Source organism: Cucurbita maxima, unplaced genomic scaffold (genome assembly GCF_002738345.1).
Source record: "Cucurbita maxima cultivar Rimu unplaced genomic scaffold, Cmax_1.0 Cma_Scf00007, whole genome shotgun sequence".
In the NCBI taxonomy this organism is placed as follows: Eukaryota; Viridiplantae; Streptophyta; class Magnoliopsida; order Cucurbitales; family Cucurbitaceae; genus Cucurbita; species Cucurbita maxima.
In genome coordinates, this window is record NW_019272023.1 from 4215900 (window position 1) to 4234209 (window position 18310).

The 18310-nt window shown below is 32.5% G+C and overlaps 2 protein-coding genes across 2 annotated transcripts; one reads left to right on the forward strand and one right to left on the reverse strand.

The window, feature by feature from the left end:
• The first annotated feature begins 12801 nt into the window (after positions 1-12801).
• Positions 12802-13748, forward strand: LOC111481912 (transcription factor MYB20-like). The gene is made up of 2 exons (XM_023127519.1): positions 12802-13126; positions 13197-13748. The coding sequence occupies exons 1-2, from the start codon at positions 12864-12866 to the stop codon at positions 13693-13695; spliced, it is 762 nt and encodes a 253-aa protein (XP_022983287.1). The 5' UTR covers positions 12802-12863; the 3' UTR covers positions 13696-13748.
• A 1998-nt stretch (positions 13749-15746) lies between these two features.
• LOC111482135 (probable inactive receptor kinase RLK902) lies at positions 15747-18110 on the reverse strand. Its single transcript, XM_023127801.1, has 2 exons — positions 16637-18110; positions 15747-16552 (listed from the first exon to the last, which is right to left on the reverse strand). The coding sequence occupies exons 1-2, from the start codon at positions 17919-17921 to the stop codon at positions 15912-15914; spliced, it is 1926 nt and encodes a 641-aa protein (XP_022983569.1). The 5' UTR covers positions 17922-18110; the 3' UTR covers positions 15747-15911.
• Positions 18111-18310: the final 200 nt, after the last annotated feature.

Here is an 18310-nt window from a genome sequence, read left to right on the forward strand (position 1 = left end):
TTTTTCAATTAAAGGCAAGACTCTCATACTCAGTTGACGATGGATGCTGTGAAGACCATAAAAGTTGAAATTGGGACATTACAGGACCGTAAATGTTTTATTTGAGTTTTATTTTTGAATAATAAATGTTTGCATTTAAATTTCTAGTTTATTATTTCAAAGTTGTTTAATACAAACTTTTACATTAATACTTATGAAAAGTTGATCCTTCGACAAGTTGAAGCTGGTCAATTCATTCGAACGTTCATGCTCCGGTGGAACTACTATTACAATCTTATTATCTCCGTCATATGTAGTCGTGAACAATTGTTGGTGTTTTGTAGTGTCATTGTGCAAGAACATCATTCAGATCAATCTTATGACCTCATATCTTTCGTCCGTCTTCCCTAAACTGCATAACTTGCAACGGGATCATCTATGTTCTATCTACTATGTCTTATCTAAGTTATAAACTATCAAAAGTAGTAATAACATGAGAACAAAAGTTGCTAAAGGGAGCATATAGCTCGATGGTAATTACTATATCCTCCTTCCATTTTTTCTTTTCCATCTCATATTGAAATCCATTTTTCTTTTGCATCTCATATTGAAATTTTCGCTCGTTAGGCTACTCACTTTGTGCAGATGTTCGTCTTAAATCATATCATTTACGTGAAACTCTAATGGCACAATCATGCACCATTAAACACAATTATTTGATTCTCACTAATCTTATTCCCAGACATCTTATTATTTGTTGTCTAATTTGAAATTTTGTCTAATGTCTGAAAATAGGATGAGAATAGATTTTCTACATTTTTACTCAGCATAGTTTATTTTTATTAAATCAAATTATTAAAATAATTTTAATTAAATTTTTATTCATTTACAAATACAATTTTCCAATATACCAACTTAGAATTAGAAATAAAAAAGAAAGGTTTAATTTATAGGACCAATCATAACTTCTAATTCATGATATTTGTAACGATCCAAGCTCACCACTATTGACTTTGGCTTTTCTTTTTAAAACACATCTGTTAGTGAGACATTTTCACACCCTTATAAATAATGTTTCGTCACCTTTTCCAATCGATTTAGGATCCACAATCCTCCTCTTCGGGGCCCTGCTTCCTCGCTGACACTTGTTCTCCTCTTCAATCAATGTAGGACTTCACAATCCACTCATTCGGGCCCAACGCCCTTGCTCACACTCGTTCCTCTCTCCAGTTGATGTGTGATCTCACATAATTACTTAGCCAAAAACTGTCACCATCCATTATTTCATCATCCAAAAAATTCTCTCTACTCATCCACTCTTCATCTCAATTCTTGTTATAGACGAACTTACTAACGATGATGTAATAAGCAATTTAATATGTAATCATTTATAAGACTCGAATGTCAAGACACGATTACTCGAAAATTTCAAATGTTCAAATTAAACGATTTCTTGATTTAAAAAGTCTTGCTCAAATTCCAGTAGCCCGTTGATGTCAAACGTGCTCCGGAGTTCTTCCACTAGTCAACTAAGAGGAAGAATTTCAATCATGGGTTTACTTTTATGGTATTATGATTCATATTTTAGTTATTACAAGTTTGAGCACGTTCATTTTTAGAGCATTTCGTGCTTTGATACTCAATCATTTAAGGTACAAGGTCTTGAATCCGCTATTGATGAACATAAGATACAAGTAAATTCTCAGGAGTCTCGAAATAGAACATGGGAAGAAAATGGGCACTATCTCGAGAGAGGCTCGATGAAATAGACATGTCTGTGAATATGCAGACTACATGCACAACAATAGCTTGAAATTATCATAAAAATACATTTAAACTACAATGATATCAATAAAATAACAAACTCAAAAGAACAAGATGTCTCGGTCATGCTCATCTAGGATGTATTGTCTATAGTCGCATGCCCATTTCAGACCTCTTTTACATACTTTCATCTTAGACAAGCATTTACCATTTCATATTGCATCAATACAGGAGTGTATGACCATTCACCATATCATGTCTCGTCAGGACTAAAATATCACAAAATGTAGGGAAATATGACTAGCTTTCATTCCTTCCTACTTTGAGATATATGCAATTTAAGTCATGGTGTTTCTTTCTTCGTTGCTTTCTTCAATTCTTTCAAATGTATTTCATCGCTCATGTTTTCTAAAACATTTCTCGCAAATGTGACTCGAGGTCCGAACATACGTCAACGTTGTTCGCGACATTTGAATTTCTCACGGCTGATTTGTTCGTTAGATTAAAACAAGTGCGATTGTAATACCACCTATACACAAGTGTCTTACCCTTACCTTATAAAGAAGTAACATCTCCCTAACAGACCGCGTTTTAAAAATCTTGAGGGAAAATCCAGAATGGAAAGTACAAAGAAGACAATATCTACTAGCGTGGGCTTGGGCCGTTACAAATGGTATCAAAGCCAGACACCAAGCGATGTGTCAGCGAGAAGGTTGTTTCCCGAAATGGGTGGCCCATTGGACCTTCTAGATTCATATCGTAATTTCAATAAGCCCAAAGCCCAAAGCTAGCCCAAGATATGTTCTAAATCCCTTACCACGTTTTCAAAATGTAGGCCAAATTTTAAAAATGAATCAAAAAAATTAGAGCATAGGATGCTATATGCTAATATTATCTTGAGACGATATTTAATTATATTATATACTTTTTAAACAATGTAAATCCCAAAAAAAGGATTTAAAATTTATTATTTTATTTTATTTAACCAAATGCATAATTTGAAAAGGGAAAACCCAAAAAAGTACACATTATTTAATTCCTAAATGTATTTGAATCGAATGACAAAGTGTAAAATGGAGATGAACACATGTCGGGACGTTATTCGTCCACGTGTTGAGAAACATAGACCAATTGGGTCATTTGGAATATCCTCCAAAACTTATTGTCTTCACCTTTCATGTTTTACAAAACAAGAATAATGTAGAAGAAGTAGGTATGTATTGATTTTGTGTGGTTGTACAAGATAAGCTTTTTGAGTGTTTTTGCATTTTCCAAGATGAAAAAATAAATGGGTTTTAATTCCCGTAAATAAATATTCAAATTCATTAGGAAATGTTTTTTTGACATCGTAGATCGATTGAGAAGGAGAACAAAACGTTTTTTCTTGTAAAGATGTGGAAACATCTACCTAACATACGTGTTTTAGAAATCTTGAGGGGAAGCTCGAAAGGGAACACTCAAAGAGAAGAATATATACTAGCGGTGGGCTTAGGCTGCTACAGCGAAGATGCTAAGCCTTGAAGGAGAGAACACAAGACGTGTCAGTGAGGACGTTAGACTTTGAAGGAGTGGATTGTGAGATCCGACCATCATTGAGCCTAGAAAGGGAGTGGATTTGTGTGATCCGACAATGGTGGGCCTCCAAGAAACTTCACCAACAACCACATGTAAGCACTAGTGATTATTATTATACTTGAAATTGGTGAGTTTGTTCTAATCCACAAATTTAAGGGATACACCAAAGACAGACATTGATGGCTCTTTTCCCAAAGCAAAAGACACAATAAGTTGTGGGGATTTTGTTTGGGTCAAACCTTCTGTGAACTCCCTTTTCTTTTCTTTTATAATAATATGACGTCATTTTTGTGCATTGCTTACATCATTTTTAGCTTACAAAATGAGTTCTTATTTAAATCTTATTTTGGTCTCGATACTTTCAAGTCTGTTTTCTTAAACTTTTAGAATATTTGTTTATGTGAGATCTTACGTGGATTGGAGAGATAAACAAAGTATTCCTTACAATGGTGTAGAAACCTCTATCTAATATACGTATTTTAGAGTTGTGAGGCTGACAGTGGTACGTTATGGATCAAAGCAGACAATATCTACTGACATTGGGCTTTGGCTGTTACAAATAGTATCAAAGTTAGGCACCGCGCAGTGTGACATTGGGCCCTCAAGGGGAGTGGATTGTGAGATTCCCAAATCAATCGAAAAGGGAGACGAACCATTCTTTATAAGAGTGTAGAAACCTCTCTCTAATAGAATCGTTTTAAAAACCTTGAGTGGAAGTACGAAAAGGAAAGCGTTAATGACAATATCTACTAGCAGTGGGCTTGGACCGTTACACGAAATCTCTCCCTAATTTACGTGTTTTAAAATTGTGAGACTAATTTAACGGGCTAAAATTAACAATATCAAGTATTGTTGTCGGACGTATTAAAAATGGTTTAAAGCAGAATAAAAATAAAAATAATAATAAAATAATAATAATAAAAGGTAGGGCTGAAAATGCGACAGGAATCCACACCTCCGCGTGCATGGAGGTCTACCGCCCCACCAACCGCCCCATCCTATCAACAATTCTTTTATTTATTTATTTATTTATTTATTTTATTTTATTTTATTTTATTTTTAATGGTCTGTTTGGCGTATTTGAGGTATGAATTTAATTATAAATTATTTTAATTTCAAATTTCAAATTATAATTTTTTTTATGCTAATTAGAAATCAACTGACGATGCAATATATCATTTAGTAAAAATAAATAAATTTAATAATTATACTTTTGCAAATATCTTTATTCAGTTTTTTTAATTAAAAAACTGTTTTTTTTCTTTTTTTTTTTAATAACAAAACAGTGGATAATGTCGAACCTCACTTTTATTTTCTGATTCTATTTTGTATATTTGTAAAAAACATTTTTTTATCTAAAATTATTAAATAAATTTTTTTAAAAAAATAAACCAATAAAAAAAAAACACACAATTCTAGTTCGATTGCTCTAATTTGTTGGAATAAAAAAAGAGTTTTATTCCAAAAGGAAATTAATTTTATCAATTAAAAAATAAAATATTCTGCTTTGGATAAAAATATTTTGTTAATTAAAATATCCTTAAAACTTTTAAGGTTTTTTAAAAAATATGTTGAGCTTTCGTTATGAGATATAGATAGACTATTTTCGTCCATACATCTTTTTACCAACGTGGAGAACGTAAACTTTAAGGTATTCTTGTATACACACGTCTAGCCATTTACTTTGTGTTTGAAAGTTAATACGTAAAATATTACAATTGATTAACTACAGCTTATGGACTAAGGGAACGAAGATGCGAAAGAATATAAAAACAAAAGCCCTAATTTGTTACACGGTTTCAAAGATAGACATGATAATCGAAGGGTATTTGATACTGTTCCAAAAACAGGAAACGAGAATTTTCTTTATGTGGAATCAAAGGTCCATATAAAACATATATTCAAAGATTTTGAGTCCCACCTAGTGAGTAATAAATATCAAGCTCCTATTCAAAATCCAAAGCACTCCAAACCAATATTTCAAATTTTCTTCCTCAAATGTTACCGTTTTTTTGAACAAAACATAAAGTCATGGTTGATTTTCCACACATGGGGTCGGGGCCAGTCATCGGTGGAGTGGTAGGGATTCAGATCAATGATCCACGCGTTAAAGAGATAGCAGAGGTTGCATTGGAACAACATGCTGAACAAAATTTGATCTTGGCTAGTGTAGATGCTGGTCAGATCATTAAGGGGATCCCCGACTGGAACAACTATTACAACCTTATTATCTCTGCCAAACATAGTCCACAAGAATTTTCGAAGTTTTATAACGTTATTGTGTTATAAAAGGCTTCACATGAATCACTAAAGCTTGTATCTTTAGTTCCTCTTTTCTAAGCTTCATCACTTGTAATGGCTGTTATATCTTATCCATTATGTCCCATCAAAAAATAATACTAATATGAGAATAAAAGTTGTCGAATTGAGCATATATCTTTGTGATAATTAGTACGTACTCTTTCTTATTTTAAATTTCTATATCTCAACTATATATCTGGAAGGCCGCCAACGCTTGCGGGAAAGAATAAAGTTAGTAGGGTTCTTTGTTTCTTCTCCATTTCCGTTCTTAGCACCATTTTAAACTCTTCATGATATTGTAGCGAGTTCTAAAGATAGGAATGAACATGGAAACGGAAATGGGAAAGAAAAATAAAAGTTTGAATTTAATACACGGTTTCACATAATTGCATGTCACCCCACAAAAATCAAAATTAATAAGGATAGACTGATAAATTAAATTATTCTAAAGTATGTTCGATAAAAATTAATAAATTAAAAATTTTGTATAATAGTCCGTACATATGTAATAGTTCAATCTCATCCATTACATGACGTTTTAATCAGATTTGGGTCAATCATCTACGTCACCTCATTTCAATCTCAACATTTAAGCCGGTAGAATTGCATGCTTAGCCATGCCACGAAAATCAAAACTAATATGGATGGATTGATAAGCTAGGTTATTATGGGAAATTTTTTTATCACGGTCGTTGTCGGGTTAGTTTTTCCGTTTTGCGAAGTGGTAGCTTTTGAGAACTGTTCGTGTTTATGGTTACTCATCTTCAAAAACCTCTTAAAAGAATTTATAAAAATTTTGGAAAGAGCAACATCGATCTTTTTTTTTTTCTCGAAAAAGAAACTTAAAATCAAATTATACATCTCACGAAAACTAAACGGTTAGTATATGAACAAAACTGTTAGTATATGAACAAAATTGTTAGTACCACCCTCAATTTTCAAAAGTAATATAATACCGTGAAGAAAAATTAAAAACCGTTCATCTATTGACGGTATAAACTTTTATGAACTTTTTTATAAAGATTGAGAAATACTTTTAAAATTTTGTGGGTATTTTTTAAATAAGTATTTTAAAACTTTTTTAAAAAGTGGGAACAACGTTAATAAAACTTTTTAAAGTTCAAAGGATATCTTTTTTTTAAGAGTGGGTATTATTCGACGTCTACCAGTTGTTAGTTTTTGCTTTTTTAATATGTTTGTATTCGATTTAGACATACTGCTTATCTAAAGGATTGTGTAGCTATATGTTTAAGGTATTCTAGTATATACACGTCTAGCCATTTACTGTGTATATGAAAGCTAGCACGTGAAACATTACGATTGACTAACTACAATTTATGGACTATGGGAATGAAGATGTAAAAGAATATAAAAATAAAAGCTCTAATTTAGTACACTGTTTCAAAGATGACCTAAGAATCGTAGGGTATTTGATACCATTCCGAAAACAAGAATTTTCTTTATGTGGAATAAAATGTCCAAGCCATATTCGAAGATATCCCATTCCACACCGCCAGTAATAAATATCAAGCTCCTCCTCAAAATTCAAAACATACCGTTCCTCAAATCTTTTCCATTAGCTTTTAAACAAAACGTAAAGTCATGGTTAATTTTCCACCCATGGGGCCGGGACCAGCCATCGGTGGAGTGATAGGGATTTCGGTTAATGATCCGCGCGTTAAAGAGATAGCAGAGTTTGCACTAAAACAACATGCTGAACAAAACTTGATCTTGGCTGGTGTAGACGCTGGTCAGATCATTAAGGGGATCCCTGACTGGAACAACTATTACAACCTCATTCTCTCTGCCAAACATAGTCCTCACGAGTTTTCAAAGTTTTATAACGTTGTTGTGTTAGAAAAAGCTTCAGATAATTCACTGAAGCTCATATCTTTCGTTCCTCTTTTCTAAGCTTTATCACTTGTAATGGTTGCTCTATCTTATGTCCTATTAAAAAAAAAAAAAAATACTAATATGAGAATAAAAGCCGCCAAAGTGAGCATTTAGCTCCGTGATAATTAGTACGTACTCTTTCTTTTAAGGTTGGAGATTTTAAATTTCTATATCCCAACTATATGTCTGAACGGCCGCCAACCCTTGCGGAAAAAAATAAAGCTAGCACGGTTCTTTGTTTCTTCTACATTTTCCATTCTTGCACCATTTTGAACTGTTTGTGATATTGTTGAAAGTTCTAAAAATACGAATGAACATGAAAATGGAAATGGGAAAGGAAAATAAAAGCTCGAGTTTAATACACAATTTCACAGAATTGCATGTCACGCCATAAAAATCAAAACTAATAAGAATGGACGGATAAGTTAGATTATTCTAAGGTCTGTTCGATAAAAATTAAAAAATTAAAAAATTTATGTAATCGCCCGTACATATGTAATTCTACCGTATAAATGGTGTGAAAGTTATCTTACTTATAATCAAATAAATTACAAGAATATGGAAATAGTAATAAATGAAAATAACAATAAATGGAAAGATACCTATGGTAATAAGGCAAATATCTAATATTTATCTTATAATAAAATATCAAATATAATATATATCGTAAACTATAATTTATTACTAAATATCCTTAACACTCCACCGCAAGCTAAGCGTCGAATTTAAATGAACGTGAAGCTTGAATCTGAAAAATTCAAAGAGGTTGAGAAACACTTTTCATGAAGATGCTAACAACCCGATTCTTGGCCATCAAAAATTGCAGAGGGATCGCCGCTTAGCGGCGATGCTGCCTTGGCTTCGGCGAGAATATGTCTAACCCATGAAGAGGGATTGTCGCTTAGCGACGATGCTGCCTTGGCTCTGGTGAGAATATTCCTAACCCCAAGAAGTAGAAGGGGAAACCTAGAGCAAGGGACAAAGACAATGTTGAAGCCGGAAGAGTCGCCACATTGGGCAAAGGAGCCAATTTTGGCGAGAAGGGCAGTCGGAAGAGTCGCCTCATCAGGCGAAGAAGCTAATTTTGGCAGGAAGGGCGGCGGCAACTTGGTTGGCGAATAGGCCAGTGCGGCACCCAGATTCCGAAAGTAAATCTCTGCAAAAAGTTGATAGGTTTAGGTTAGGGTTTATGTAAAGGATGAAGGTTGATTGGGAAGAAAATGAGAGAGACTATATTGGCCAAGGGGAAAACCGATTGGGTTGGAAAAGGTGAGGTTGTATGTACAGAGTATGACGAAAGGTGATTTGGAGTTCAATAGGGTGGAGCCGAAGAGTAATCAATCGGCTCCGACTACGGCAGCCATGAAGACTGCCCCTGCGGCGTCAAAACCAGCAGGGGTGGTGGAGAAGAAGATTAGAGGATTCAAAAGCCATTGAAAAGAAAGGATCAAGGTTGTTAAACCGAAAGGGATCGGATACCATGTGAATGTTTGATTAATCCACCACACCTAAATGGTGTGAAAGTTATCTTATTTATAATCAAATAAATTACAAGGATATGGAAATAATAATAAATGGAAATAACAATAAATGGAAAGGTACCACTAATATTTGCCTTATAATAAAATATCAAATATAATATATATGGTAAACTATAATTTATTACTAAATATCCTTAACAGCATGCTTAGCCATGCCACGAAAATCAAAACTAATATGGATGGATTGATAAGCTAGGTTATTATGAGAAATTTTTTATCACGATTGTAGTCGGGTTAGTTTTTTCGTTTTTGCGAAGGTTACTCATTTTCAGAAACCTCTTAAAAAAAATTATAGAAATTTTGGAAAGAGCAACCGCAATTTTTTTTTTTTTTTGGAAACAGAAACAATTACATTTTGTTAAATTTTCTTATTGGTTCGAGTTCAAATAAATAAGAACTTTATAAATTGAGTTTATCCTTATACTAGATTAGATTAACCGAACTAACTCGAATTTATTATCGATTTTAAAAATACATTTTACTTACCATATAATTATATTTTTTATTATTTTATTTTACAATTAGTTTTCTTTTATTATTTATTTTTTAACAACCCTTCTAAATAATTTTTAAATAAAAAATTAAAAAGTAATTTTCAAAATATATATTAAAGTTGAGTTAGCACCTTTTAATTGAATATTTGAAAATATGTAAATATATGTTTACGAATTAACATTTTACGTCTATTAAAAATAAAAAGTTTAAACGTTCGGAACTAACCCAACCCAAAAAAAATTATGATCAGGTTAGATTATATTCATTATTTAATAAGATTTGTTTGGGTTGAAAAAATTAGAATCAAGCACGGTTACTAGATTAGTCCAAAACTATACACACGTGTACCATACAAAGAAAGAATATTAGCATGAAACAAAACGTCCACGTCATAAATATATTCAATGATATCGAGTTCTACCTAACGAGTAACAAATACCAAAACTCCTACTCAAAATCAAAAGCATATCATACAAAATTTTCAAAATTTCTTCCTCAAATCTTACCCATTTGTTCTTTAAGTTTCGTTTCTGAACAGAATACAAATTAATGGTTGATTTTCCACACATGGGTCAGGACCGATCATCGGTAGTGTAAGAAGGGCTGATGACAATGATCCACATGTTAAAGAGATAGCAGAATTTGCATTGAAAAAGCATACTCGAGAAAAGCTGATCTTGAGTGGTGTGGACGCAGATAGATCATTAAAGTGTCCCCAACTAAAACAAACCGTTTATTTAATTTATAAAATTGATATATATAAATGAGACTTTATTAATTATAATTGAAATTTCATATCATTTCATAAATTTTAATACTTTTGATTAATGATTTTTTTTCAACAATAATTAATTAATTAATAATGACTTATTGATTAAGTGAAACATAACTAAGCCATAGTAGATACATTCAACAAAACATTATTAATTTAATTTAAAAATTCAATTCAATTATTGTCGGGTTTTATAAAGAATTTCTTCTCTACCATAGTAACTTTCAAAGTCAAAATATATATTTTTTTTTTTTTTTTGTAGTAACCGACTATTTAACGCTAATTAAAAAGGTCATTGAAACTATTTTTAAAGATGATATTATCTCTACCTTAACTCGGTCATCTAAACACAAGTCTTTTACAGACTATTCCCACTCGAACATTATTTTAAATTACTTTTGGGTAATATTTTATTTCGATAAATGATCGCTCGTAATTAACATCTATTTCAATCTAAAATTTATGAAATATAAATATATAAGTTTAATAAATTTTAAAAAAATTTTATTTTTATTTTTGAATTTTTGTGAGAATTTGTTACTGTTTTCCGTACAACTATTTTTATTATTAATATTTTGCATTTAAAGTGTTATTTATGTCATTTTCACATCTTTTTCAAATTCCATTATTTTAATATTTTATTGTTGCTTGTAAGGTTAGAAGATTCATTAAATGTTTTTTTTTTTTTTTTTTTTTTTTCGATACGTAAAAGGACATAAAATTATAATAATAATAAAATTATATAAGAATTCCCACAAGTTAAGTGAATGAAAAAAATAATAATATTCGAAAAAAATACACGAGGAAAACGATTTGAAAAAAAATTACAAATATATTTCCATAAGTAGTTTTAATAATTAAATATTATATCTAAGACTTTTCGATTTTTATTTGAATAAGTTGTAATTATTTGTCTTAAAATAAATAAATAAATAAAAGCTTTTGAATGGATAATTTTAAATATAATGATTTAATATTATAATATAGTCTTCAATAAATTTTTTTTTTACCATAATGTTAATAATAATAATCAATCAAATAATAAACGGAGCGGGATGAAAAATATAATTTTAAAATTATTTTGAATTTGTTTTATTTTTAAATTTGTTAGGGGCAATTTTGCAAATATTTGGTAAGTTAATTCATTGAGAAATTTGAGGTGAGTGGGCAAGGTGGCCCTTTTTGAAGAAGACAGCCTAAAGCATGCTTCTTTTTTTTCTCTCTTCATACACTCACCTTTTACAATAAACATTCATTAGTGGGATCACTTTTCCACCCAACTTACCAAATCCTCCCGCAATCATATGAGATCTCACATTGATTGGAGAGTAGAACCAAACATTCTTAATAAGGGTGTATAAGTCTCTCCTCAACAGGCGCATTTTAAGACTATGAAACTAACGACGATACGTAATAAGCCAAAGTGGATAATGTCTGCTAGTAGTGGACTTAAGTTGTTACAAATGGTATCAAAGCCAGACACTGGAGAATGTGTTAGCTAGGACTCAGGTCTCTAAGGGAGGTAGATTGTGAGATCTCACATCAATTGAACGATGCCAGCCCCCAAGAGGGGTGGATTATGAGATCCCACGTCGATTGAAGAGGGGAATGAAACATTCCTTATTAGGGTGTGGAAACTCGAAGTCATTCCTCGTAAAGATGTGAAAATCTCTCCCTAGCAGACGCGTTTTAGAATCATAAGACATATATCGATACAAAACAGGTCAAAACAGCAACACCATTATTTCAAATTCTCTTACTCTAATCATACTTTCGTAGATAAATTATAAGTAAGATATATCTAAAAGTCTTCAAATTTTAATCGAGTTAGCATGATAATTACAAATAACTTAATAAAAATAATATCATGTCAATCGATGCATCAAACCCTAAATCACAACATATTTTAAACGCCATTTGTGCAATTTGCCAATAGTTTCATCAATCAATCCTTCACAATTTTATTTTAAAAATGAAGAACAAAACCCAATTGGAGCCTTTAATCTTCATTACTTCTTAAAAAAAATATGTTTGTTAAAAAGATGTTGTCCAAAAGTCCTATACCCATATGATTGGTTTCTTTAAATCTTGGTAAAAGGGAAAGAATATTAAACTCATACTCATTACATAAATATATATATTTTTAAATTTGTGAATTAAAAAAAAAAAATCAATTCTTCCCCGACTGACTTATAGTTCGCCCCTCTCAAAACCCATACTCATTACGTACGTACATACATACATCTCTTTCATGTTACATTTCAGTTTTATCTCTGTACTTTTAAATATTTAAATTCAGTCATCGATTTTTAATAAATCTTAAAATTAATCTTTATTATTAAATACCGTGAAAATAAATTTTCAAATTTAAACTAATTTTAGATATATAAATAATATTTTAATGTTGAGAGAAAAGGGAAATAATATATATATATATATATAAATGTAGGTGGTGGTGACATATTCCATTCATTATCATCTTCGTACATACATCAAAAGTCTTCTCTCTCTAATCTCTCTCTAGAATTGATTAAAAGGGCAGAATGGGAAGACAGCCATGTTGTGAGAAGGTAGGGTTGAAGAAAGGGCCATGGACAGCTGAGGAAGACAAGAAGCTCATCAACTTCATCCTCTCCAATGGCCAGTGCTGTTGGAGGGCTCTCCCTAAGCTCGCCGGCCTCTTGAGATGTGGAAAGAGTTGCAGACTTCGATGGACTAATTACCTTAGACCCGACCTTAAACGAGGCCTTCTCTCCGATCTCGAAGAGAAAATGGTCATTGACCTCCATGCTCAACTTGGAAACAGGTACTAAAAATTTGTGGATACTAAAAATTTGTGAAAATAATTTTTTATATAATATATATTTATTTTTCAGATGGTCGAAGATTGCTTCACATCTACCGGGAAGAACTGATAATGAGATCAAGAACCATTGGAACACACACATTAAGAAGAAGCTAAGAAAAATGGGCATCGACCCTCAAACTCACAAACCAATCTCTTTTCCGACTGATCAACTCGAATCTCAAATACATAGTCATCTTGATACAGAGACATTGACAAATTCATCGGTCGTTACCAAAGTTGATGAGGTGCAAGGACTAACCTCTACGACTATCGTTAAGTCCCAAGTGCTTTCAAATCCTTGTATTTCTACTTCATCTTCTTCGTTGTCTTCAAACTCAAACCCGATCGAGTTTGAAGATCTCGAGTTCTTGGATTTCGAATGGGCATATAGCAATAACACGAGTAATAACGACAATGGTATCGGACTTTGGGAAGACGATTTTAATAGTTGGGATTTCTTGGTTGGTCGTGAGGATGGTGAAGTGCCAATTTTCCAAGAATCTTGGCCTTGTGGATTCGGACAGTAACATTCTTGTCAAAATGTTGTGTTTTTTTTTTTTTTTTTCCTTATAAAATATGTGGGGGAAAAAATATATTTGAATTTGTTATCATCAAAGAAAAACAATTTCAACATCTCTTATTTATAAATTAATTGTTTCTAATTTCTTAAAAAATATTTTCCTTTTTTCCGCTAGAAATTATTTAATTATTGTGTGTTTGTTCCTTAAATCAGTTCATTGAGAATACAGATTCAATTATTTTATATCAATTGAACTATGCTCACTTTTGCGTGTTTGGTTTATAGCTAAATATATACCTTTCATTTACGAAATATTGGTAAATATAATATTAGATACACTTTATGAGACATTATCCAGTAGATTAAACGCTCGTTATAATATATTTAACGAGACCTAAAATGTGTACGTTAACATATAATTAACAAGAGTGACTGATGTCAACGTAAGCGTAATTTATATGTTGTTGAACTAAATAAATAAATAAAATTAGAGTAATTAATCATTTAGCTAAACTTCTGGTTTAAAATTTTAAAAGTTTATATATGATAAAGTCAATAGTCAAACTTGATTGATGTGAATCACGAGGAATATAGTCAAACTTAGGGGTTTCGGGTTTCAATTTTACATCTATTTTAATAAATCCTCCCTTCAATAATTTAGGTCTCGTTTAATAATCAATTAATTTTTTTATATTAAAAAATGTATTTATCTTCTTACAACTTCTTTACTCTAGCTTTTATTTTTAAAACAAAAACATTTTAATTCTTAAGAAAAAGTTAAAAATAAAAATAAAGAAATAAATAGGTATAAATTTAATTTTTTAAAAATAAAAAAAAATATATTTATCGAAGCTTAATATATGTTTTTTAATTATTATTATTATTGGAAATAAATAGGAATAAATATTACTATTGGGCCCATAATATATCTCTAAAGGCCCAAAAATCAGTGGACTAGGTTAACATAGGCCCATTCAAACAACTTACGAGTAGGTTTGTATGGTTTGAGTTGAGTTGGGTTGTCGGGTTGTTTAAAAGAAATTTAATTTTTTAATAGATTTTATTTATCTACATCCAATATAATCTTAGATAAAAGATATTAAACGTTCGCAAACAAATGCAAATCAATCCTTGATCCGTGCTCCATCAATAGTTTGTGGCCCTGTTCTTTTGTTTCCATGATCACCTTAGTTGATCAGTTCGGTCACTCGAGTTAAGGAATTTTTTTCTTTTAAAACTCATTAAGTTTTTTTAAAAAAAAAAACATTATAAGATATACATAACGTTTATGCAAGTGAGCTGTATAGAAATATCTTTAACGATATTAATATACATTAGGTTAAATTAGTATTTAAACTTTTAAATGCATGCTATATAGTCATTAATTTTTTTAAAATATTTAATAAAATTCGTGTCAGATATTTTTTTATAAAAATTTAAGGATTAAATTTAAAATTGAACTTTTTTTAATTATAATAAAGGAAACCAAAATAATTGGACGATTTTTCATAAATGAAAATGATATTTGTTATAATGTATAATAAAGGAATTATTGGATTAGGTAGAAAATTGAAAGGCAAGAAATCATCTCCCATTAAACCTCCTATATATATATATATATAATAAAATTATTATTAATTGTAATCAAAGCTACACGCCTCTTTTTAACTGAGTAATTATGTTTATCAACCACTTTTTTTAAATATAATTAATTATTATATTTTCCTTTTTTTTTTTAATTTTATTTTTTATTATATATTATAGATGTTGAATTAATTGCCTAAAAGTCTTTATAAATGTCGTTATATTAATTTTATTTCCAGTTAATTAAGAATTATACGTCTAAAATAGAAATGCATATGAATTATATTTATATTTAGTTAGATAAACTAAATAATTATTTTCTCCCATTTATTCTTCATAAATTAATCATTATAAATATGATGGGACAGGTCTTTATTTTTATTTTATTTTTTTTATTTTTTTATTTATGTTTGAAATCATATATAATTTTAGCATTATTCAATATACATTTTTTCCACAAAATAAAAATAAAAATGAAAACATCAACTAGAGAACTTCATTGATTTGTAAACATGAAATAAAAATAAAAATAAAAAAAACAAAAAGAAAATTACATGTATAAAAATTACAAGTATAATAAACCCGAAAACTATAATGAAAAAAAGAATAATATCTAGATTTTCTATTATTCTTCGATTCTCATCCAGTAAAGTTTGACGGTGTAGAAATATCATTACTTTCATCATTGTCGATACCCTCATTCTGTTTTTGTGAGGACGATCGACAGAGTTCTTCGATTCGTCGAACGATTTCGTCCATTTTTGGACGGTTGTCGGGATATGGGACGGTGCACTGCAGAGCGAGTTCTAAGAGTTGAACCATCTCCTCCTCGACATTTTGGTACCTAAGAAGTTGTTCATCAAACACTTCAGCTGTCCATTCCTCTTGAACCACTGACTGGACCCATCTTGGAAGATCCACCGCCTCGTCGTTGAAGATTGAATGTGTAGGAGGTTTTCCTGTTAGCATCTCTAATAATAGCACTCCGAAGCTGTAAATATCTGCTTTTTGTGATACTTTTCGAGAATCAGTAACCTCTGGGGCTCGGTACCCAGCAACACGACTTGGAGTGGAAGGAGACATGGCTAGCTGTGCAAGGCCGAAGTCAGATACGCATGCTTCGTATGATTGAGTGAGGAGAATGTTTGAAGACTTGATGTTGCCGTGAGAGATAGTAGGGCCTTGAGAATGAAGGTAATGAATCCCGTGGCTTACTCCGAGCGCTATGCCACACCTTGCTTCCCAATTCAACGGAGTCCTTCCTGACTCTCTACTACTACCTGATGTTAATTTAAACGTGCAATTGTTTAGAATAAAATTTAATCGATTGGTTAGATTTTTCAAATGATCGAGAACTAACTCACCATGTAGAAGGGCAGACAAGCTTCCCATCGGCATGTAATCATAAACTAAAAGCTTTTCCTCTCTGCTATAATAATAAGCTCGGAGAGGGACCAAATTCTCATGCTTCATCCTCCCCACCTCCTCGATCTTCTCCCTGAATTCCTTCTCCGCCGCCGTCATCTCCTTCAACCGCTTCACAGCAACCACCGTCCCCGTCTCGAGCGTCGCCTTATACGCTGTCCCGAACGTCCCCTTCCCGAGAACCTCCGCAGACGCCCTCAACAAATCCTCCAAATCAAACACATTCCCCACATTCCCAAAGAACACCAATCTCTTATCTCTCTCGCCGCCCTTCCCAACCGATTTCGCTGCCATTAAATGATCTATGTTTATACTTTCGCCACTCCCTTCCACCGCCGCCGCCTTCTCCCCCGGCACCTCAACCTCACCGGCCGACCGAACCCCCTCATTCGACTCCAATTTCCCCTTCCTCTTTCTTTGACACACGAGAATCAAAACAACCAAAACCAATACCAAAATAAACAAACTACCTATCACAATTCCGGCAATCGTCCCACCCGAGAGCTTCGACTTTCGACCTGGCTCGGTCGGCTCGGTCGAGTTGCAGAGCAACAATGGCGCCCCACAGAGAAAATTTCCCTCAAAAACACTCGCTGGAAAACCAGAGAGCTTCGACGGAATCGAACCGTTCAATCGATTAAACGAGACATTAAATTGTTCAAGATGAAGATTTAACTCAGGAACCACTCCGGTGAACTGATTGTTCTGTAAATACAGAGTAGCCAAACGGGACAAATTGTTGAACCCAGATGAAATCTCACCTGAAAAATTGTTGTCCGCCATGTTCAACCGAACCAGATTCTTCAAATCGAACAGAAACGCCGGAATCTCGCCGGAAAACAAATTCCCCTGCAAGTAAAGATTCCTCACCCCACGAAGATTCGCAAAATCCGCCGGAATCCGTCCAGACAGGGCATTAAACCTCAGAGACAGAGTTTGTAACTGCGTCAAATTCCCAAGCCCCACCGGAAGTTCACCGGAAAGCCCCATAGCCGGAAGCCGGAGCTCAAAAACCCCATTCTTATCACAGCCAACACCAGCCCAAGAACAGGGAGATACCTCGGAGATATTCCACTCTAATCGGGGCCGACCACCCATGGCCGCCCGGAAACCCACCAGCGCCGCCCTGTCGGAAGCCAGATCCGCGAGAACAGAACCCAAAAAGGGCAAACCCAGAAGCGCCGCCGCTAAAATTCGTCGTAGGAATCCACTGAGGAACTCCATTTTTTTGGATTTTTGCCCCAAAATTGAGAGAATCGCTAACAAACCCACATGGGTGTGATGAAAAGCCTGTGGAATGGCTCCAATGGAGGAAGAATAAAATGGATTATTGAGCTGGATTGTTGAAGGAAAAGGGTTTAATATACAAGCGATTCACTGCAACTTTTGATACAAAGGAAGCAGCTTTGTAGTTAAGCTTTCAAATGGATGACTGCCATGTGGAAGATTTTAACTTTTATGAACATTTTTATTTTTTTCAAATGGAATTTCCTTTTTCATTTCATGAATTAATAAATAATTAATTAATTAAATAATTTTAAAAAATTATGTTTTCTTTTCTTTCCCCTTGTGACCGTTGATGTCATCCTTAGCAATCATTTTAGGGGAGCGGA